The 23017-nt window shown below is 40.7% G+C and overlaps 3 protein-coding genes across 5 annotated transcripts in view; all 3 read left to right on the plus strand.

Moving 5' to 3' along the window:
- The first annotated feature begins 143 nt into the window (after window positions 1-143).
- Window positions 144-5213, plus strand: zgc:171422 (uncharacterized protein LOC100001353 homolog). 2 transcript variants are annotated; one of them, XM_065953787.1, is made up of 7 exons: window positions 144-280; window positions 850-1082; window positions 1722-1814; window positions 2022-2114; window positions 2260-2370; window positions 2474-2606; window positions 3713-5213. In XM_065953787.1, the coding sequence occupies exons 1-7, from the start codon at window positions 277-279 to the stop codon at window positions 5080-5082; spliced, it is 2037 nt and encodes a 678-aa protein (XP_065809859.1). In that variant the 5' UTR covers window positions 144-276; the 3' UTR covers window positions 5083-5213. The 2 variants fall into 2 exon arrangements, with proteins under 2 accessions (XP_065809859.1, XP_065809860.1); XM_065953788.1 differs by having other exon boundaries at window positions 880-1082.
- Window positions 5214-5366: 153 nt separating this feature from the next.
- Window positions 5367-13307, plus strand: LOC136179048 (zinc finger protein 665-like). 2 transcript variants are annotated; one of them, XM_065953785.1, is made up of 7 exons: window positions 5367-6132; window positions 6895-7097; window positions 7439-7531; window positions 8051-8146; window positions 8289-8399; window positions 8997-9126; window positions 9882-13307. In XM_065953785.1, exons 1-7 carry the CDS (start codon window positions 6120-6122, stop codon window positions 11756-11758), a joined length of 2523 nt encoding a protein of 840 aa, XP_065809857.1. In that variant the 5' UTR covers window positions 5367-6119; the 3' UTR covers window positions 11759-13307. The 2 variants fall into 2 exon arrangements, with proteins under 2 accessions (XP_065809857.1, XP_065809858.1); XM_065953786.1 differs by lacking the exon at window positions 5367-6132 and adding an exon at window positions 6173-6386.
- Window positions 13308-15531: 2224 nt separating this feature from the next.
- Window positions 15532-23017, plus strand: part of col6a1 (collagen, type VI, alpha 1) — a 30076-nt gene continuing 22590 nt past the window's right edge. Inside the window, exons 1-10 of the mRNA XM_020649267.3 lie at window positions 15532-15816; window positions 16530-16659; window positions 17267-17467; window positions 17555-17714; window positions 18407-18520; window positions 18643-18663; window positions 19327-19347; window positions 19447-19491; window positions 19615-19668; window positions 19814-19858. Coding sequence (XP_020504923.2) covers window positions 15732-15816; window positions 16530-16659; window positions 17267-17467; window positions 17555-17714; window positions 18407-18520; window positions 18643-18663; window positions 19327-19347; window positions 19447-19491; window positions 19615-19668; window positions 19814-19858 — 876 coding nt within the window. The 5' untranslated portion in view covers window positions 15532-15731. The remainder of the gene's footprint in view (window positions 15817-16529; window positions 16660-17266; window positions 17468-17554; window positions 17715-18406; window positions 18521-18642; window positions 18664-19326; window positions 19348-19446; window positions 19492-19614; window positions 19669-19813; window positions 19859-23017) is intronic.

Here is a 23017-nt window from a genome sequence, read left to right on the forward strand (position 1 = left end):
CCACAGTGATAAGAACAAATGAGTCATTTGTTCTACATACTGGTTTATACCATAGACTGTTTATACACCTTTATAAATACCTTATGATATCAAACAGCAGGGGGCAGCACTACGACACTGTCTCAGACACGTACACCAAAGAAGAAGAAACAGCAGCTAGCTGTTTGGTCAGAAACTTTCACATGTTTCACAGCTCGTCATTGCTGAATTGAGATATTTTTATTCAGGAAACGGTTATTTGTAGTTTCTTCTCCTAGAGCTCTTCAGGGGAATAAAATGGGTAACATTTTTTATTTTATCTTTGATCATGTCACTTAGTTTTGACGCTGTTAGCTTGTCTGCTAACTTCCTCTCAGTCCTGTGATCACAAACTATTTTTTTTATTTAAATTAATTTAAGTTACATAAGGAAGAGAAGAATTACGTTTTACACTTCGTTGAGAAAATGTTTTAACTGTGCATCTCTAACAAATCCCCGTTTAGCCAAAATGAATAATTAAATGATAACTTATTTTAATACAGCCATTAGTTTAAGTGTGTCAGATAAACATACACATACCCAATGAAAAATAAAAAATACTGAATAAAGCTTTTGAACATATAAAGGCCTATTTTGTTCAACTTTGTTCGTATTGAGTCATCAGGAAGCTTTACTATTAAAAAAGAAAAAGAAAAAGCAAACATCCAAACAGGAGCAGACTTCCCTCAAATACTCAACTCGATATCCATTTTAATTCATTGATTACTTTTAGTCTTTACTCCTGTTGTCTGCTCAGATGTTGTGTTATTGCTCTCTGCTCTTAGTGTGACCTGTCAGCTCTCTGAAGCAGGTGTGTCTTTCCCCACACAGGTGACTGTATTTGTCACCTCCTCTCTGCAGATGGTCCTCTGCCTCTCTCCTCTCTGAGGCTCCTGGCTCCTCCTCTGCGGGTCATGTTGGCCGTGATGTGGAAGGTGGTTCACCTGAGGAGCATGAAGCATTACGGGAAAGTGGAGGAGTTCGTGTCCATGGTAACTGAAGCCGTCCCTGACCTTCTGACAGACAGACAGATGAGGCTACTCACTCTGGGCTTAAGAGCGAAGGTGAGACATCCAGGTGCACCCGATGTCTTTGTACTTCTGTCTTTTTATATTGCTGATGATGACAGAACAACTTTATTCCAATAATGTATTGAGGTTCACTTTGCAAAACTTAAACTAATAATAATTTATTGATCCCGCAAGGGGAAATTCGTTTTTACACTCTGTCTAGTAAACATGCTACACACACATGCACAAACAGGATCCTGTGGACATGCACTAATGGAGAGGTCTCAGAGGGACTTGAACCGGTGACCCTCCGATTCCCAACCCAAGTCCCTACAGATTGAGCTACTGCCACCCTACAATGTAATGAAGCTAGAAGATTTACTTTATTTAATTTAAATATAGATGAAAGGCTTATTTTGCCATTTTTTTTTTATCTTAAGGTCCCTTAAAACTGAACTTGTTAACTGTTTAAATTCAGTAATTAAAGGGAAGCTTCTAGATTTCACATCTTCAAAAAAACAGTGTCAGTGCAAACCCATTGTATTATTAGGTTCTCCTGCACTTTCCAACCTTTGTATTTTAAACCTAAGACATACTGTATAACGTCATATTAACAAAGCTCTTCCCTGTAGCTCTGGTAGCTTGCCTTCTTGGCTTTTTGTGTGTATGACGCTTGCCGAATGTTTCTTCTAGATGACGCTACAGATGTTGAGTTCTGAACAACCCGAGGATCTCACTGCTGTGAAAACACACCTGAAGATCCTGCTGTCATTTAGCTCAAAGCAGGTGTGTGGATATGTTTCCATTTATGGTATCATATTGTTTTGTAGGTTCAGGGAGTATTTGAGATGTTTTAATATATTTGAAACATAAATACATTTTTAATAATATAGCCCCAAATCATTACAAAGGTTATCTCAGGACACTTAACAGAAAGAGCCGGTCTAAAACTGTCATGTTTGTGATATAAACTTTTATCATTTGACTTGACAGGTTCTTCAAAGAGATGAAGATCTTGAAGAGAACTTTGTCAGGCTTGTTCAAAGACTCTTGGAGGACCCAAAAGAAACACAAGATTTTCTTAAGGTGGGTCTCTGCTTCTGCATCATTGTTAGTTTTGACATGAAAAAGGCAGTTTGTGTAGTTGTGAAAAGTTGCTTGAGCAGGAGGTTTTACATCCAGACTTCAAGTTACCTTTTGTATTTAAAAGGTATATATTTATATTGGACAGAATGTGTTTCCTGTGGTGTACGGGCCTGACTTTGATTCAGCTTTGGAGACACTGCTTTGTGAGTTCTTCACCAGGCTGGAAGAAGTGCTGCGCATACCAGACTTTAAGCAGGTAAAAACATCTTGTGATATTTTCTTGCAGGTTTCTTTGCATTCCCAGAGATTGTTTGTGTACTTCCAGCCTGTCAAGTAATAGTTTTGCTTGTTTGATCCAGACTGCAGAGTGGATCAGTGACACGCCCTCTGTACTGGAGGAGTGTATGCATTGTGTGTCCAGAGAGGACGACCTCAGAGTGCTGCTCTGGAGCAAGGCCTGCCGAGGTGAAGTGGCCAACAAGCATAGCAGCGGTAAGTCTGTCCGGAATTACAGCCAGGGGCCAAATGAATAAACCATGTGTTCATCACGCAGTATTCTGTTTGTGTTTGTACACATCCATCACCATTCATACACGATACAGTTCACTAGATGTTATGCTTCAGGTTGGCACACAAGGATGAGGTGTGAATTTAATGGTCATGTTTCCTGAGGATGAACTCTATTTCTAATAGTTCAGTATGTTTAATTTACACAAGTTTCTTCATCTGAATTTATGTAGTTTTGAAAAAATAAATTCAGCACAAGATTTTATGATGTGCTTCACTAACGAAGAACACACCAAGAAAGACATTGATTTAGAATAGTTTATTGTCATATGCATGGCGGAGATTGAAATGATGAGCAAGGTTGATCAGAAGATTGAGGGGGGGGGGATAGATGAAGGGATGAAGGGAAGAAGGTCAGGGTGGAGGGAAGGAGGGAGGGGGGCTAAGGGTTTTAGATAGATAGACTTTGTTGTCTTTCCCAAAACAATAAACATAAGTTACATTGTAAACACATTGAAAAACTCAACACAAAGTAGAGACATTAATAAGCGTACTGTTAACGTCTCATAAAAAGTGTCTATTTCATTTTGTTCAGGGTGGTTATGGCAGAGGGAATGAAGGATGTCTTGTTGAGGTTTTCTGAGCCAGAGGGACTTTGTAGCGTCTGCCCGATGGCAGTAAGTAGAAGGAGTGGTGGAGGGGTTGACAGGTGTCCTCTGTGATCATATTTAGTCAGAGAACTTAGTTCCAGTTTAGCATGTGAAGATTTTCATGTTTTTTCTATTTACCACTAGAGTTGATATAAAAGTGTTTCGAGGAAGAAGAAAAAAATCAGTGTAAAATAAACTATCCTCTGATATCCATCCATCCATTATCTATACCGCCTCTCCCATTCATGGTCACGGGGGCTGGAGCTGATCCCAGCTGTCACTGGGCGAGAGGCGGGGTACACCCTGGACTGTCTTTTGACATATTTGACTTAATACTTTATCATTTTAAATAATTCTTGATTCTGGCCATGGTGCAGTTTGTTTACAAGAGCATAAACATTATTTGCAATTGTCTTGTTTATTATTTTTTTTTCATTGCAGATCCCTCTCACTCAGAGCAGCAGCTCTTCTCATCATTATCTCTTCCTCCTTCACTGCAAACGGCCACTGCCAAAGATACAGAATCTAACACAGAGCCAGAACACCAAAGACAATTTGAGACTGTTTCTCCTGAGGAGACAGCAGACCCAGAGGTGCCGGAATCAAGGTTTCTATTTGAAGAGGAAACAAACATTGTGGACAGTAACATTGCACAACGAACAACAGAAGGTCTTCTCAGTGATCCTAAAGTTTTCAGGGTGGAGAAAAACAATGGCATATCTTCAGCCCCCTGCCAAGCTCCCTCTACATCTTGTCAGAGTCCCGGGATGTCTACCTCCCTTATCCGCTGTCCACGTAAGAGAGTTGCTAACAAATGTCCTCATTGTGGAAAGTGCTTCATTTACCGCTATAAACTCCTGGAGCATCAGCGGGTGCACACTGGTGAAAACCCTTACAAGTGCTCTCAGTGTGGAAAGGCCTTCAGGAGGACTTCTGACATGTCGAGTCACAGGCGGACTCAGTGCACAAAAGCAGCTTATGTCTGCATCAAATGTGGGGAAAGCTTTCAAACATTACGGGAGAAATTCAGACACAGATGTGTCCAAAATGTGCAAACGTTCGATTGTTCCCAGTGCGGGAGAAGCTTTAAAAAAATGTACCTGCTGTGTAAACATAAACTGACCCACGTACAGGATCGGACCTACACATGCAAACAGTGCGGGCGGGTTTACCCCAGCGTGAGAGAGCTGCGAAACCATCAGAAGATCCATCCAACTGAGCCGTCCCATAAGTGTGCACAGTGTGGGAAGTTTTACAGCTCGGTGGCCAGTTTGACAGCACACGAGGTGCGTCACGAGCAAAAGAAGACACAGACGTGTGTTTACTGCGGCAAGGCTTTCAAGACCAAAAGTGACCTGAAACTGCACACGCGCAGTCACACAGGCGAGAGGCCGTTTCAGTGCACGTACTGTGGGAAACGTTTCTCTGTGTCAGGAAACCTCACTATACACATGAGGATCCACACTGGAGAAAAGCCATTTCTGTGCTCTGACTGTGGCAAGGCTTTTGTTTCAGCAGGCGAGCTGCAGATTCACAGGCGCACCCACACAGGAGAGAGGCCGTACAAGTGCACCATATGTGGACGGGGATTCACCATGGCAGGAAAACTAAAGCTTCATATGCGCGTTCACACCGGCGAGCGTCCTTATGTCTGCTTAGAATGCGGGAAGGGTTTTTCACGCGGTGCCGAGTTGAAAACACACAACATGAAGCACGCAGGGGTTCGACCGTTCATTTGTCACCTGTGTGCAAAGACTTACACATGCACCAATCACCTGAAGAGACACTTGAAAACTCACAGTGTACTTTGAAAGCAAACAGGTCAACACTGATCCCCTGATGGTATTTCTTTCGTTTTGGCTGCTGGTGGTTTTGACTTTATGCTCTGTGTAATATGTCGCACAGTTGATCTCTTTTGTAAGGATTATATCGCAGAAATCTGTGTTCTGTGTCGATGTTGGTTTATTTGTTTTGTTCTCATAAAACCTAATGTATATGTTGAAAAGTGACTAATAAGATAAGATAATACTTTATTGATCCCCAGAGGGGAAATTCGGGCATTGCAGCAGCACAGACAAGAAAGCTCAAAATACACATTAAACAGAATAGATAAGATAAATAAAAATAAAAACAGGGGTTATATACAAGTACAAAATGAATGATGAAGTTAAATATGCAGGGAATTGAGACAGTATTTGCAGAGAATGACAAGATACAGTGACAAGTGATGATTGAAGTGACTTGGTGTGATAAAATAGCAGCAAGTAATGTAAACAGCAGAGAAGAGAGGCATGAGTCAATGTACAATGAATCTCAACTAGTCTATGGAAGAACAAGATTTATTTGTTGATAGGAGCAAAAGTATACTTTAATCCATCTTCACATCTTTTTTTTTAATTTTTAATTTTTGAACATGGTACATTTGACAACTTTGACAAAGGAAAAAAAACTAAATATATATAAAAGGCAACATGTATTGTTGAAATATTTAAATATCTTTTAATACACTGGTTGTGGTTGATATAAAGAGAAACACAACTACTGGGAAGTTGTTTGAAGTTCTCAAGTTGCTTGTAGTTTCTGTGACTGCGCAGAGGGGCGGTGCTTCTCATTTTCACAGTAAAGTGAGTTGGAGTCGTCCTCTCCGGGCTGCTCTGGGACTCAAAACGAGCCCCTCTCCAGTGAGCTAACACCGAGTGGGCCAACGCGCCCCAGAATGAACAACGTGTTTCAGGAAGAAGTTGGCGCCTGAGGCCCCTTGTACAGCTAGCTAGCACGCTAACACAAACTATGAGAGATAGTCCACTGTGTTGATCTTTCTTTCAGTCTTCATTAAAAGAATTCCACAATGAACGACATGGGTATGTATTGGCTTTGCGACGGTCGGCAAACGTTGTGATTTTCGGCCACATGCGCGGTTAGTGGGAAGGTCTGGCCGCAGCGGAACAGGCCTCGACTAATCCCTGGAACAAGGATTGTTTTTACCCAGAAATAAGCCGGTCAAACCAGGCAGCCTCAGCGACACTGTGGCTAACCAGCTAACGCTTTGCAGTGGGAACAAGCGGAAGCTACATTCAATAACTTATTTCCCCAGTGTCCAGGAGGTTTTGATAATGTATCTAACGCAGGACGCACATGTTGTTTTTATTGAAAGATCTGTGCTTATTTTAAATAACGCGATTTACATTATGCTAATGGTTAGCCTGTCATTTAATCTGCTGCTCTGTAACGATTGAGTTCATAATCTGATTCACGACCTAACAACACCGATTATTAAACCATTTATTAAGTGTGTTAGTTATCAGTGTGTGGAGTGTGTGTGTTATATAACACATCATACAGATGACCGTGCTGCGTTCAGGGACTAAAGTTAACATTAAGTTAATTTTCTATCTTACCTTTTAACACCTTAGTCCATCTGTAAAACGTCTAAAATAAGCTTTGATAGTGAAAGATGTGGCATAGTTGTTGTTTTTTTGTTGCATGTAACAGAAAAGTCAGCTAAATCCCGAAACCATTTAAACGTGTTCTAAAATATATTCAACAAGTAAACTCTGTGTATGTCTCAGCTGTTACATCCCCCGATCCTCACTCGTTTGACTCGGTGTAATGTCTCTGTGAAGAGTTCAGTGTCCCCCTGTCCTCCCTGGCCCTCCTGGTCCCTCCACTCCGCCTGATGTCAGCCGTGATGTGGGAGGTGGTCCGCCAGAGGAACATCAAGCACTACGGGAAGCTGGAGGAGTTCGTGTCCATGGTAACAGATGCAGTTCCTGAACTGATGAGCAAAAGAGAAGGGAGACTGCTCTCACTGGGCCTGAGGGCAAGGGTATGAGTTTTTTTTCTTTCCAAAATGTGTTAATTGCAGTGCAGAAATGTTTAATCGAATATAGATGAAGCAGAAAGTATAACGTTTGTAACGCTTTAATGCAAATAAACCTAAACCGTGTCTGATGAAGCAACTATTGAAGTCACAACCATAAGCATGCTGAACAGACAATTACATGGACACAAGCAGTGTCTGTGATGGTTGCAACATGATGCATTTAACAATAATAAAGATAATTTAATACTGTGATTATGAAAAATAATTTACAAAGAAGCATATTACAATAATTTTTCAATTGTGAAATAATAGTAATTTAAATACTGAATTAATTTCCCCCGTAGACAACTCTTGAACTGTTGCGTTCTGAACACCCTGAAGATCTCAAGGCTGTTGAGACCCACCTCAACAGAATCCGGACTTCTTGCATTGAAGAGGTTAGAGCAGGTTTTTTTTAAATTCATTTTGTACCTTTTATATGACTGTTCTACCGAGCCCCTGAAGTCCAAAAAAGAAAAGAAAAAATCTTTAAGTTAATATCTGGAGCGCTCAATATAATTCACTTGTGTGAACAAGATATCTTTTTTTTTTTTTTTTTTTTTTTTTACTTTTTTAAACTTCTGGGGCTCCAGTGAATCCAATAACACATTGATCTGATAAAAAGGTTAGACTGTGCAGATTTTCTCGGACTCGTGTGTTACTAAATTGAATACCGTCATGTTTTAAGTGTTTTGGATTTAACAAATTGTCTGAAAGACATTGCGTCAGACTCAGGGACTGTATTCTGTGTTTTTACTCTTAAATGACATTTTATTCACAAAACAGTTTTGAATAAACGTGTTGAGAATAATTCCATTTATCATGAGCAAAACATATAGTTAGCTGCAGCTGAAAAAGTTTGTTGAATCTTTTTGCTTTTTTATTTGTTTAAAATGTGACTGTACCTTCTCTTTCAGACAAACGATCCTGTGATTGAAGCACCAGAGGCGAACTTCATGAAGCTGGTCCAAGGCCTTATCGAAGACACTGATGGCAGAGAACACTTCCTGAAGGTGAAAATGGAGATGACATTTTTTGTGCTCGTGCAGTACATTTTTGGACAGTTAGACTTAACCAAATGTGAGTGTGTGAGTGTATCTGAACATGTGGTAATGCAAAGTGATGAGGTGTTTTTTTTGTTCTTCCCTCTGACAGAACGTTTTTCCAGTGGAGTATGGTCCTGACTTTGACACAGCTCTGGAGACTCTGGTTAGTGAGTTCTTCACTAGACTGGAGGAGCTGCTGCCGATTCCAGACTTCAAACAGGTGCAAGAGGATTTCTGAGGGTGCAATCACAGTAGGCAAAGTTGCTCTGTACTGTGCTGAAGCACGATTGCCCCCCCCAGCCCATTCCCCCCCGCTGACCCGCACTCACATTGCTCCAGGACTAACCGGGCCTGAGCACGGTTACCTCTTGAACATAAGGTCGTAATACAACACATGGAGGGCTTTACGTGATCATGAAGTGTGCTCAGTGTACAAACAGGCCGACTCAAAAAAAAAAAAAAAAGGATGCATCAGATATCAACACAGAGAACATGAAAACATTTACTGACTTTATGGCTTTTTTAGAGTCACTTTGTTCAGATACCGCCATAACATTCCAGGATTTCTAGATAATGGAGGCAGGGATCGATTAAACTTCATGTTCACATTCTGTACCCGTGCTTTTGTTCATGCATGAGCAACTGTACGGAGCTCTCACACAAGTCAAACAAGGTGGACATTCAGGGTCAAACGTGCTTGAGCACGGTACAGATTGCCTAATGTGAGTGCTCCCTTAAAGATGGGACAACAAATGAAACAATAGAACAGGATCTTTTTGTAATTCTAAAGTCCCTTCCTTATTCTTTTCTGATGTAGACTGCGTCCTGGATCAGCTCTTCCCCTGCTGTCCTCGAGGAGTACATGCAGTGTGTGTCAAACGGAGAGGACCTCAAATTTCTTCTCCAGAGCAAACAGTGCCATGGGAAGCTGGCCAAGAGTAGTGTCGGTATGTACACAACTTTTGTTATGAATACAATTGTCACCATTAGCAATTTCAATAAAGTTTCATCACAACAGGATATTAAAACAATAGTTTGTACAACGATCAGATAACTGGTGGTATCTCAAAGTGTGATTCAGTTTAACTCAGCGACGTTTGATCAGTGTGACATGATATCTTCGGCCCACTCAATAGAACCTGTCACACGATTATATCAAGCCACAGAGGAGAACCACAATATTACCTGACACTATTCATACTGATTTCTAATTCATATTTCTGAATCAAATGTTTTTCCAAACTATGATTCATGTGTTTGATTGTATCCTCATATCTGTACTGTGTGGTGGTTATCTAATACTGAACACTTCACATCTTATTACACCGGACATGTAAAGGCCAAACAAGAGTGGAAAATAAGCAAAAGCTGTGAACTCTGCCGGAAATCAGTTTCATGCTTAATACTGGACCTGTGTTAAAAGTGCGTCCTCTCTACCACACTCAATAGATTCAGTTCAATCTTTTTTTCACACATTGAGAGTTAATCTATCTATTCCCTTTTGATCAAAAAAAAAATCACAGTTTAGTGTATCTGAAAGATGTCGACATGCATCAATGTTTTCACTTTATATCAGCACTAATTCATTTTTGATGTCCATTATTAAGTATATAGTAACATCACTCATCTACTCCACAGTTTTTACTTTGTTTAAGAAGACTTTTTTTGTTGTAGTAATTTTCTCCTCATATTATCCCTGCAGCTCCGTTTCCATCGGATGATCTGCTCATCCCCTCCCTGTGTCTCCCTCCGTCACTGGAAGTAGCCATCGCCTCCCACCCGAGTGCTTGTGATGATGAAAACAACGACGTTCCTCAGATCGTCATGTTCGACGAGGAGCTGTCTACAAATCCTTCCACATCAGCCGACTTCCCAGAATCACCCAAAAGAACCGACATGCCGTCCTCTCCTCGCAGGAGACAGACGTCGGGGCTGCATAAATGCACGGAGTGCAACAAATGCTTCAAGCATCACTCAGTCCTCATCGAGCACCAGAGAGTCCACAGCGGGCTGCAGCCGTACAACTGCTCAGAGTGCGGGAGGGCGTTCAGAACCGCCACGCTGTTGGCCGGTCACAGGCTGCGGAAATGCAAAAATGCTGCGTATTTGTGTATCAAATGTGGGAACAGTTTTCCAACCTCACTGGACAAATTCAGACACCACTGTCCAAAGAGAGGCCGTAACTACGACTGTGGTCACTGCGGGAAGAGTTTTCAAAAGTCGAGCAGCTTAAAGGAACATCTGCTAACTCACGTGCAAAGCCGGCTCTTCAAGTGCAGCCACTGTGGGGTGGGTTTTTCAGGAATAGGCGACCTGAAGTATCATCAGCAGGTGGATCATGATAAACCGTATCAGTGTAAGCAGTGTGGGAAGAGCTTTATCTCCTCAAAGTGTCTGTCCAAACACCAGCAGAGGCATGAAGAGCTCGGTGACATGGAGAGGGCTAAATTAATGAGCGGAGGGAAACATAGGAAGAGTGGCTCAGCTCATCGGACTTCCTCCTCATCTCTGTCCTCCAGGAAAACATCCTTGAAAGCCATCTACCCCCGAGGACGGGTCACACACAACTGTCCGCTGTGTGGGAGGAGCTTCAAGTACCGCTTTGAATTTCTGGAGCACCAGAGGTTCCACACGGCGGTGAAGCCTTACAAATGTTCTCAGTGTGGAAAAGCTTTCCGAACAGAAGCTCACCTGTCGGGCCACAGGAAGAGGAAGTGTAAAAATGCCTCCCACGTCTGCACAAAGTGCGGTTGTCAGTTCAGGTCTCTGCATGAGCGAGTCAGACATCAGTGCGTCCAGCTGCTGACAAAATACGAGTGTTCTCACTGTGGGAAGACATTTAAGATGGCTCACCTGCTGAGGAACCATCAGATGAGCGATCACCAGCTGCCCTATAGCCCCAACCATCGCTTCAGGTGCAGATACTGTGATGAGACGTTTCCTGGCATCAGCGAGCTGAAGTACCATCAGAGAGTAGACCATGAGAAACCGTATCAGTGTCAGGAGTGTGGCAAGTGTTTCCTGTCTGAAAAATGCCTCAACAACCACGAGTTACGCCACAACGATGACCGACCGGAGAGCTGTCTGGTGTGCGGCCGCGGCTTCAGAAACCGCTACGACCTAAAGCAGCACATGCGCACTCACACAGGAGAGCGGCCGTACCAGTGCACACACTGCTCCCAGTGTTTCTCCACAGCTGGAGGCTTAAGGAGCCACACCCGGGTTCACACCGGAGAGAAGCCACATGTTTGTCCCGACTGCGGGAAAGCGTTCTCTCAGATGGGTGCAATGCGAACCCATAGACTCACACACACGGGGGAGAGGCCGTTTAAGTGCACGGTGTGTGGGAAAGGTTTCACGATGGCACACAAGGTGACAGTTCACATGCGCGTGCACACGGGAGAGCGGCCGTACGTGTGCTCGCAGTGCGGGAAAGCCTTCTCAGATGGAAGCGTGCTGAAGCAGCACATGCTGAACCACTCAGGGGTCAGACCCTACCACTGCCAGATCTGCCCCAAGACCTACACCTGTCTGAACCACCTGAGGAGGCACCTGAAGAGCCACTCCAACATGAACTGAGTCAGCCTCCAAATCATACTGGAGCAAAGCCTTTGAATGACATTTTACACTCCAAGAGACGATGCACTAGGTAGTTAGGTCTCTAAAGTAACTATGGACCAACTGAACTAAGCAATACATGAAGGTTTGTCTGATTCTGTTGAAAGTGAGGGGAAAAGATCTTCTCATTTTGTAAAGTCAATTTAGTCACATCAGCCAAAGCTAAGGCCGATGTTTACATTTAAACAAAGGGTTTGTCATTTTAGGAGAAAGCACTTTTTTGTCTCTGATGATATTTTTATGGGAAGAATTAAACCAATCTTAGTCTGTCGATTTAGGGATGAAGTTTGAAAAGAAAAAGCCTCCTGTTGTTGCAGCTGTTCTTTGTGTCTGATAGGCGCAGATTGGTGCAGCTGCTAAAATCTGGCAGCTAACCAGATCCTTTTGACAAAGTTAGTGGCCCTAAAGAACTTCAGGCTTTTCTGCTGCTTCAGTGTTTTTACCGTCTCTGGTATTTAAAACAAGATACTAAACTGTCGACAACTCCAATTAGACTATGTCATGGACAAGGATTTATTTAAAAGTACCTTGAATCATTTATAATGAAATGTGATTATTTGTGCCAGAGAGAGGCAGCTGAACAAATGCAACAGACTGAGAACATATAGTGGCTGATTGCACCCAGTGCATCCTGGTACATGTAGTCAGTCCTGGCTCTGCTAGCGGAAGAACTCAGCTTTCTCGTTAAATGTAACACAACGCCGAGACAATTATTACTTATATGCGATATTAAGCATAGCCAGGGGTTGACATGCGAATCAAACACATTTCCCTCTCAAGCTGAAACCACAAAGACTGGAAGTTTAACTTAGCACAAAGACTGGAAACGGGGAAACAGATTAACCATGCTCAGATTTACTGCTTTAAAAATCAAATGAGCATATAAAAATTGAAAACTATTTTTTCTAAAACTTCTTTAACATCACAAATTGAGGTGAAGCGGTGTTGGTAATCTTTTTGATTCAAAGATGAAGGTTATGTTTTTTATTTATGTGTCCATTCCAGGTGCTGAGCTGAACATGTTGGTTGTTTTTTTTTTCGCTTCATATTTAATGAACTGATGTTTTCAACCTTCCCATAAAAATCAGCAAGTATGAAAAGTGTCGACCCGTTCTTTTAACATCAGCACAAACAAACGGTATGTTTTTCTTTAATTGCCTTCCAGGCTTTTCCCTGAGCTTTGATTTTTTTTTTTCTCACTGTAGCCACTTGTGCATGAAACATGTGTGGACGAGGTTCTGGATATTATTTTGATGGGAAACTTCACAGTTCAGAAATTGTACTTTTGGTGAAAATCTTTTTTTTTTTTTTTTTTTTGGAAAGGCCTCAAAAGTTGTAGAAATGAAAGTGTTGACTGTAAATACACAGAAAGACAATTATTGTAAGAGTGCAAAGATATAATGATGGTACTGTTTATTTCAACATGACATGACTTTATTCCGATGGGCCTTTTCTTTGCGCCACCATGGTTTGCAAAATCTGAATCTCCAATTAAAAGACCTTGGTTCTACCTGGTGCATATGGACTTCTTTTTCTGAGGGAAACATCTCTGAGACATTAGGATTAGGACAGAGTTTCACTAGATGGCAGCAGGAGATCATTGCCCTTCTTTCTCGCCTGATCAGGCAGTTTCAGCTTTTAAACATGGATTCTAAATTTACAAAAAGGTCAGACTTTTTGTTTAAGCTTCTCTGTTAACTTGAGACTAGATGTCTGAGGACACGGAGATTGATGGGACACTAATGCAGCGGAAGATATTGCGAATCATTTCCTGTCATTAACTCTATTGGGTGTGGTTCAGGGTCTTGATTGGACTGTAATTTCCTGATTTTGTGACTGGCGCCTTGTGGTATCTGAAGTGATTGAACCCATGATGGGGGGGAAAAATGCACTCTTTAGTTTGTGTGTTGCCTCTTAAGCTCAGTAAAGTTTGTTCCATCATTTCCAGTACTATGTTTCTAACTTGTACCTCAGGCAGATTATTTTTTAAGTTGCATCGTGATGAATCTCTTCCATCCCTGCTGCTTTGACTTTAATGTTTTTTTCCCTGGAAAAGAAGAGCTGGGTTTTTTCTCTCCCTTGTACCATGTTTCATCTCATCTGTGGCCACGTTTGTAAAGTGCCATCTGAGTCATGTTCTCTCAAACAGACCCCAAATCTCTGCCCTTCACTCTGCCTTGGGATCAACCCCAAGGATGAAATGTGGTGGTGTGTTAAACATCTCAAGATGTTAAAAACCCACAAACTGTAAAATGCTGTCATGCTGGAGACACTGGATGTACTCTGCTCTGTTTCTTCTTTCTCTCTGACTCAGAAATGCTGCTTATCTTCTCCACTGAACATCGGGATCCTGTGGAAACTCTGCTGCACCATCTCTCCCAACACTCATTACACAGAACCTCTCAGCTTCAGGAAGCATGTGTGTTTTGATGCTTAAGATATAATGCCGCCCTGTGTCGGTCTTCTGAGGACGTAACCTGGTTTGGTTTCCTGGCGGGGGGAAAGACGATGACTTCTCAGTGATCTCAGTCCCACCTGCCAGATTTAGGATAGTAAAAAAAACACAAAGGGGGGGGGGGGGGGGGGGTCTGTCTTTGAACCCAATCGCCCTAGAAACCGTGAAAATAGAAAACACTGCCAACTTCTTGGTTAACAATTTTAATAGAGTAACGCAATCCAAATGCAGGGTATTGAGACATCCCCAAATGTATGCACCACAGTACAAACGCCCCTAAACAATTGCCAGAAACCCAACAGATTTACAATGAGAGCTCGCTAATAAACACTGATCACTAACAGATGCCACCCATTCCTCCTTTCTCTCTTCTCTCCTTTCCTTCCCTCCCTCCCTTTCTTCCCCCTTCACACAGCTTTCTCTCCCCCGAAACAGTGACCTCAGTGGAAACTCTGAGTCCAGGTGCAGTCCAACAGTTTGAGCACAAACACAGAAACACACATGTAGGCGGTCTCCAAGGCAACCGTGCGACATCCACCCCCATCAACACCTTGCCAAATTACCACTCCACGCCCACACCTCTTTGCCTCTTTCCATGGAAATGTACCCCAAGTTTTCCAAAGTTTAAATCGTTCCAGGATTTACTTACAATGAACGCGAGATGGCACTGTGCCTCTTTGAGCGTGAAGAAAAATTGAGTGAAGATTGCCCCTCCCTCCACTTGCTTTTATGTTCAGGGTCATGTCTGGACGCCGAAGTGAACCAGATGTAGTAAAACTCCACCCACCTCCATCTTCCACAGAAAAATAATTCAAAATGCTTCCAAGATGTGCGTCAGCTGCTTTTCATTAAGTTTGCTTAAATTAGTTCAGTGTGCATCTATTCACGACTACATTTCTTGAATTTCCTCATTACTTTTGTTCCCCGGGGCCCCTTACTTCTATTCTATAAATTAATATGTCGAATATCTCATTATACACATTCTGAAACAATTAAAATGCAAACAAGAGTAGTGTCTGCAGGCACTTCTTTCCTGTAAAGAAATGTAAAAAAAAAAAAACTCAGCGCACATTGGAGCCATTGATTGTTTATTCCTGCGCGCCTCTGTCCCTGTGGACCCTTTTAAGGAAGCACAGGCTACATATCTTTTGATTTTGTGTAAACTCTCTTGGCCCGTGCGCGTTCCTGTCGATTCCTGCAAATCGTCTCCCCTGAGCAAGCGCGTGAACCCTTCCTTCCTCCTCCTCCTCCTTCTCCTCTCTTCCTCCTCCTCCTCCTCCCTCGCCGTGCGCTCTGGTCCTCCTCTGCGCGCTCTGGGTCTCGCCTCGGAAAAACTGCGGCGGAGCGCTGGATCACGAAAAAGTTCGCCAAATCAATTTAGAGTTATCGGGTTTGGGGCCGGAGTGGTTCGGTATTTTATTTTCAGGGGATTGGGGTGTTTTCTATGTTTTAACTTTTTAGTTTTTGTGCAGTTTAAACATGGAGACTCTCAGAAGTCTCCTCGCGCTTCTGTGCGTTTTCGTGGCTGGGGCGCAATCGCAGGTCCTAAGAGATGAGTTTGCGGGTAAGTTTGTAGAAAATATCCAAAATCTTAAAAGAAAACGCATGCAAATGTTTGTCTTCTGATATTATATTGCCTGTAAAGGTATTATCTGTATCTGAATGTAACATGTCTTTTACTAACGCGTTGTTTGATGCAAAAGTGAGTCCAGATGTTCCTTGTCTTGGGGTTGCGTACTTCACAGTCTGAGGACCCTTTCTTTCTAATCAACAGCACAGACAACTGAAAGTATGACTAAATGATGAAAGTAGCCTAGCCCACCCTGAGCAGGCCCTTGTTTGGTTTCATATACAGTAGGTCCTTATGGGTCTGAATAGTAAACTTAATGGGATGTAAGATATGCAAGTGCTGTGGGTGCCAAATTGATAGAGAACCAGAGCAGGTGAGTGTACCTCAGGCCTTGTTTCTCTGCCTGAATGCTAAGCAACATATGAAGTGTAAATGCAGTCAGCCATATTATGGATGCAGGCAGTCAGTACAGGCCTGCACCTGTCATACATCTACCTGTATGAAGGTGCATAGATCAGCCTCTTGGTACCCAGTGCGGTGCAGGATGCTTCATGTTGGCCTGATGTCTGATGCTGCTGTAGAGATGAATGTGCTGATGTCTGAATACGTTTGGGGGTTTTTGATTGTTCATAAACTCACAGATTTCACTCTGTTTATTGGATGATATTTGCTGACAGCCATCTTTGTTTTGTTTTGTTTGTGAGCAGATTGTCCAGTTGATCTCTTCTTCGTTCTGGATACATCGGAGAGTGTGGCCCTCAGACAGAAACCTCCAGAGTTCTATATCGGACAGATCAAGGCATTCACCAATCGCTTCATTGATGAACTCAAGGACATGTAAGATCAATGCACCCACACACAGAAACACTTGTAGTGATTCATTCCCATTCTCTACATGTAAAAGGAGCATTAGCATGATTTGAAGACACTACAGTATTACAAGTTAAGCTCTTCCATTGAAACACATGAAACCTGCCTGTTTCATTCCTCACCTTGCAGTAAAAATACACATATTGTATGGGACATTGTGACACCACAGGTTGGTGTAGTTACATGTGCAAGAGCACAGCACACCTGTGACCACACCCAACCACACCCATCACTGATTAAAACATGTAACCACAGAGGGCATCACTGTTCAATTAAAACCAAAAAGTGTGCTTACACAAATGCATAGAGTATGAAAGGTAAAAGTTTAGGAAGAATTGTTCCTGTCAGTTTCATGATTTTATGATTCATTATTTAACCTCTGTAACGTAGTAGAGTATAACTGTGCATCCATCACTGTTGTTTTATGTTTTACTTAAAGGTTTTTTTTTTGGTTTCACAGCATTTAGCTCTACTCAAAAATGACTAAGCACCTGATATAATTGACATGCTTTGTAATACCAGAATGGTATGACCACAACAACTGATACCGTACTTTACATTTCTATTGATCCAGGCGCCATCGCTGTGACCGCATCCTGACATGGAACTCGGGAGCTCTGCACTACAGTGACGATGTGAAGATGGTGCGCGAGCTGAGCGACTTGAACAGAGACCGCGAGGCCCTGAAGAAGGACATCCTTGACATCGAGTACATCGGCAAGGGCACATACACCGACTGTGCCATCAAGAGGGGCCTGGCTGAGCTGCTTGTCGGGTAAATAATAAAACACACACCGGAGCAGATTCCATAATAAGACAAATGGTATCTTTTGTAACTGAGTGTTTGTGTGTATCCATGCAGGGGTTCACACTACCATGAGAACAAGTACATCGTGGTGGTGACTGATGGGCATCCAATCACTGGGTACAAAGAGCCATGTGGAGGCGTGCAAGAGGCCGCCAACGAAGCCAAACAACATGGAGTGAAAGTGTTCGCTGTCGCCATCTCACCTGACCAGGAGGTAACACACACACACACACACACACATACAGTTACATACCTGTGAGGACCCGTATCAGCCCCTCAGAGGTACCATGATTACAGCAACTAATTGCGTAACCCCATTTAATACCATAAAAAAATAATAATAGGGGTTCAAAGCCTAAAGAGAAATAATCTCGGACACTTCTTATGAGAAGGTTCTGTAACTGTGTTTGACCTTTGCTCCTAACCCTGGTTGAATGTGGGCGTGGCTACATTAGGGTAAGATATTAATCATACATATGTAGGCAGGGGCTTTGCAGAGAGGTGGCCAGGGATGGTATGCTTCCCCCCCCCCCCCAAAAAAAAAAAAAACCACACCAAAATCCTTAATTATGATTGATTATTTGCCTTGTCAGAGGTGGGACTTATCACCTTCAGGCTGTGTTGCAACAGGCATGCCCACTTGCTCAGGTGAGCCTGGAATTAGAAAAAAATACATAAACTTTTAATGAGATGCTTATAAGGTAAATATCAGTGGATGTGTAATGTATGTAAGTTTAGTGTGGGAATAAATAAGTCTCTTTTTAATGTAGGCTGCATGAAGATCTACCTGACTGTTATGTTCATGTCTGAAAGATTAGCAACAGCATTTCTCAGAAACATCAGCCAGACAGCATGTAGCAGTTTCTGTATAAGTGTTGATGGTGTTTTTATTGTGCATCTCTCCAGGACACCAGGCTGTCCCTCATCGCAACAGATCAAACCTACAGACAGAACTTCACCGCTGCAGACGACTCTAGATCCACACACATGGGAACCATCCGAACCATCATCGAAATCATCGTATGATTCCTCTTCTTCTCTTCTCTTTTATTATCATCCTCTCCTCTCTTCTCCTCTCATATATGGACAAAGCTCAACATTTGGATTTTAAACTAATATTGATTATTTTTCCTTCTTTTCAGACAAACGAGACGAAAGATACGGTATGTCATTTTAACACACTTTCTATGTAACAATTAACGCTATCAAAATGATTGGATGTGAATTCTACGAGGGTTTCTGCAAAATGTCCTAAACTCTCAACAATTTGGCTGAAATTGGTGCTTTGTCTTGTGTTAAGTTTCATTATTTCTAAATTATATTAACTCAGGGAATATTCATTGTTCTGTCTGAATCATTATAAATAGTTTATGATGAGTTTTGCTGAAACATCTTGAGTCAGACAAACTGTTTACAGACTGTATACAGACTTAATGTCATGACATTAAAGTGTTTACAAACCAAATTTCTCGACTTTACCCAGTTTGAGGCCTCTAGAGATGTTTTGTTTTCATAACCTTTCTCTTGTTTTGGCTGAGTCTTCAGTGAACTCTGTCATGATCAGGAAACAAGGCGGGATCAGAGTACAGGAAGCTGAAATTGGCATAAAAAATAAACTGAGATAACAGGGAAACTGCCAACAATGATGAAAAAATGTAGATTTTTAGTTCAGTTGACAGATTGGATCAAAGCGGTAACACTGGGTAATATCATGACCTCAACTTAGATGAATTCAAAACTAGATGATATAACCAAACATAAAGACAGACAAATACACTGTTCATGCTTTAAGGTGTTCATATTGTTCTTTTCTTTTTCTTTTCCAGTGTTGCTCTTTCGACTGCAATGTAAGTATGTCATGTATGACCTTTAACAGCTAAAAGCATCCCTACTTGCTGTTTTAATTTGATTGTTTCATGGTTTGTGTTCTTTCTTTTTGTCTGCAGGCTAAAGGAGGGCCTAAAGGACCAGGAGGAGACCTTGGCTCCAAGGTGGGATGATATATGATGAAGCATGTGAAAATATATGTTAAACCCTCATAGTACACAAGCATTCAGTAAAAGTGCTCACAAATCCACAAATGTAAATAATGCTTCTGTTTTGCCTTTGTTTAGGGAGAAACCGGTAGACCAGGAATGCCCGGAGAAAAAGGAGATGTTGGTAACATAGTAAGTGACCTTTGTCTCCTCCATCAAGTGCAACAACTCCATCCTGACCATTTGAACAGACATGCAAAAACGTGTTGGGTTTTTCATCCGGGTGTGATGGAATTTTGTATTTGGATGATCTGATGTGTCTTTTTCTCTGTTACAGGGCAGTGTGGGAGATCCTGGTCCTGTTGGTTACAGTGGAATGAAGGTAAAGTCACTCTTTTTTCAACACCATGGTTATTCTTCATATACTGTATATAGTCCCATAATGTTTATAGTTACAGGTATTTCGTTGACTGTTGTCCTTCTTTGATGGTTCTGTCTGCAGCTATATCTGCAAAATGGCTGCTTAAAGACTTGAAGGTTTTTTGTAAAAAATAATCATTCTGTGCCTCAAATTCATGTGTTTAAGTAAAATGAAAAATGTAAATGTAAAATGTGAAAGCAAGTTAGTTCTATATATGCAATGCGATGCAACACTACAGGATATGCTACAACATAATAGGATACTACACAAAACGCTATGTTTCATTGCATTACATTACATTAGGTTGCTTTACAGTAGGCTACGTTAGTTACCTTAAGTTACTTCACGTTAATGTATGTTTAAGTACGTTGCGTTCCATTACCTTAAAATACCTTACATTACCATATGTTATGTTACTTTACGCTAAGCTACATTATATCATGCTACGTTACGTTACCTAACATTACAGTTACCTTACGTTACTTAAGTTACCTTACATTATATTATGCTACTTAAGGTTACCTAACATTATGTCACGTTAATTTCCATTAAGTTACGTTACCTTACATTATGTTACGTTACCTTATATTACATCATGCTACGTTACTTTACCTAACATTACGTCACGTTACCTTACGTTACTTTACGTTACCTTTACGTTACCTTTACGTTACCTTGGGTTACTTTACGTTACATCATGCTACGTTACGTTACCTTACATTACATCATGCTACGTTACTTTACCTAACATTACGTCACGTTACCTTAAGTTACTTTACGTTACCTTACGTTACTTTACGTTACCTTACGTTACATCATGCTACGTTACGTTACCTAACATTACATCACGTTAACTTACGTTACTTACGTTACCTTCATTTACTTAAGTTACCTTACATTATATTATGCTACTTAAGGTTACCTTACATTACGTTACGTTACCTTACATTACATCATGCTACGTTACTTTAACTGACATTACATCATGTTATCTTACATTACTTTGTTACCTAACCTTACTTTACGTTATGTTACTTTACGTTACCTTACGTTACATCATGCTACGTTACGTTACCTAACATTACATCACGTTAACTTACGTTACTTAAGTTACCTTACGTAACGTAAGGTCACCTTACGCTACTTAAGTTACCTTACATTATATTATGCTACTTAAGGTTACCTAACATTAGGTCACGTTAATTTACGTTACCTTATGTTACATCATGCTACGTTACGTTACCTTACATTACATCATGCTACGTTACTTTACCTAACATTACGTCACGTTACCTTATGTTACCTTACGTTACCTTACGTTACATCATGCTACGTTACGTTACCTAACATTACATCACGTTAACTTAGTGACTTAAGTTACCTTACATTACTTAAGTTACCTTCCGTTACTTTACGTTACCTTACGTTACTTTACATTACATCATGCTACGTTACTTTACCTAACATTACATCATGTTACCTTCTGTTACTTTACGTTACCTTAAGTTACTTTACGTTACCTTACGTTACTTTACATTACCTTATGTTACATCATGCTATGTTACGTTACCTAACATCACATCACGTTAACTTACGTTACTTAAGTTACCTTACATTACTTAAGTTACCTTACATTATATTATGCTACTTAAGGTTACCTAACATTATGTCACATTAATTTACGTTACTTTACGTTACCTTATGTTACATTACCTTACATTACGTTACCTTACCTTACATTACATCATGCTACGTTACTTTACCTAACATTACATCTTGTTATCTTACGTTACTTTGTTACCTAACATTATGCTACGTTACCTAACGTTACTTTACGTTATGTTACCTTACGTTACCTTACGTTACATTACCTAACATTACATTACCTAACATTACATCACGTTAACTTACGTTACTTAAATTACCTTACACTACTTAAGTTACCTTACATTATATTATGCTACTTAAGGTTACCTAACATTATGTCACGTTAATTTACGTTACCTTATGTCACGTTAATTTACATTATGTTACGTCACGTTACCTTACATTACTTTACGTTACCTTACATTACTTTACGTTACCTTACGTTACATCATGCTACATTACGTTACCTTACATTACATCATGCTACGTTACTTTACCTAACATTACATCACGTTAACTTACATTACTTAAGTTATCTTACGTAACTTAAGTTACTTTACATTACTTAAGGTTACCTAACATTATGCCACATTAATTTACGTTACTTTACGTTACCTTATGTTACATTACCTTACATTACGTTAAGTTACCTTACATTACGTTATGTTACCTTGCATTACATCATGCTACGTTACTTTACCTAACATTACGTCACGTTACCTTACTTACTTTGTTACCTAACATTGCATCACGTTACGTTATGTTACCTAACATTACATCATGTTAACGTACGTTACTTAAGTTACCTTACGTTACTTAAGTTACCTTACATTATATTATGCTACTTAAGGTTACCTAACATTATGTCACGTTAATTTATGTTACTTTACGTTACCTTATTTTACATTACCTAACATTACGTTACCTTACATTACATCATGCTACGTTACTTTACCTAACATTACATCATGTTACCTTATGTTACTTTACGTTACCCTACGTTACTTTACGTTACCCTACGTTACTTTACATTACCTTACGTTACATCATGCTATGTTACGTTACCTAACATTACATCACGTTAACTTACATTACTTAAGTTACCTTACATTACTTAAGTTACCTTACATTATATTATGCTACTTAATGTTAACTAACATTATGTCACGTTAATTTACGTTACTTTATGTTACCTTATGTTACATTACCTTACATTACGTTACCTTACCTTACATTACATCATGCTACGTTACTTTACCTAACATTACATCTTGTTATCTTACGTTACTTTGTTACCTAACATTACGCTACGTTACCTAACGTTACTTTACGTTATGTTACCTTACGTTACCTTACATTACATCATGCTACGTTACATTACCTAACATTACATCATGCTACGTTACTTTACCTAACATTACATCACGTTACCTTACATTACTTTACGTTACCTAAGATTACGTCACGTTACCT

Source organism: Labrus bergylta, chromosome 4, assembly GCF_963930695.1.
Source record: "Labrus bergylta chromosome 4, fLabBer1.1, whole genome shotgun sequence".
Taxonomy (NCBI): Eukaryota; Metazoa; Chordata; class Actinopteri; order Labriformes; family Labridae; genus Labrus; species Labrus bergylta.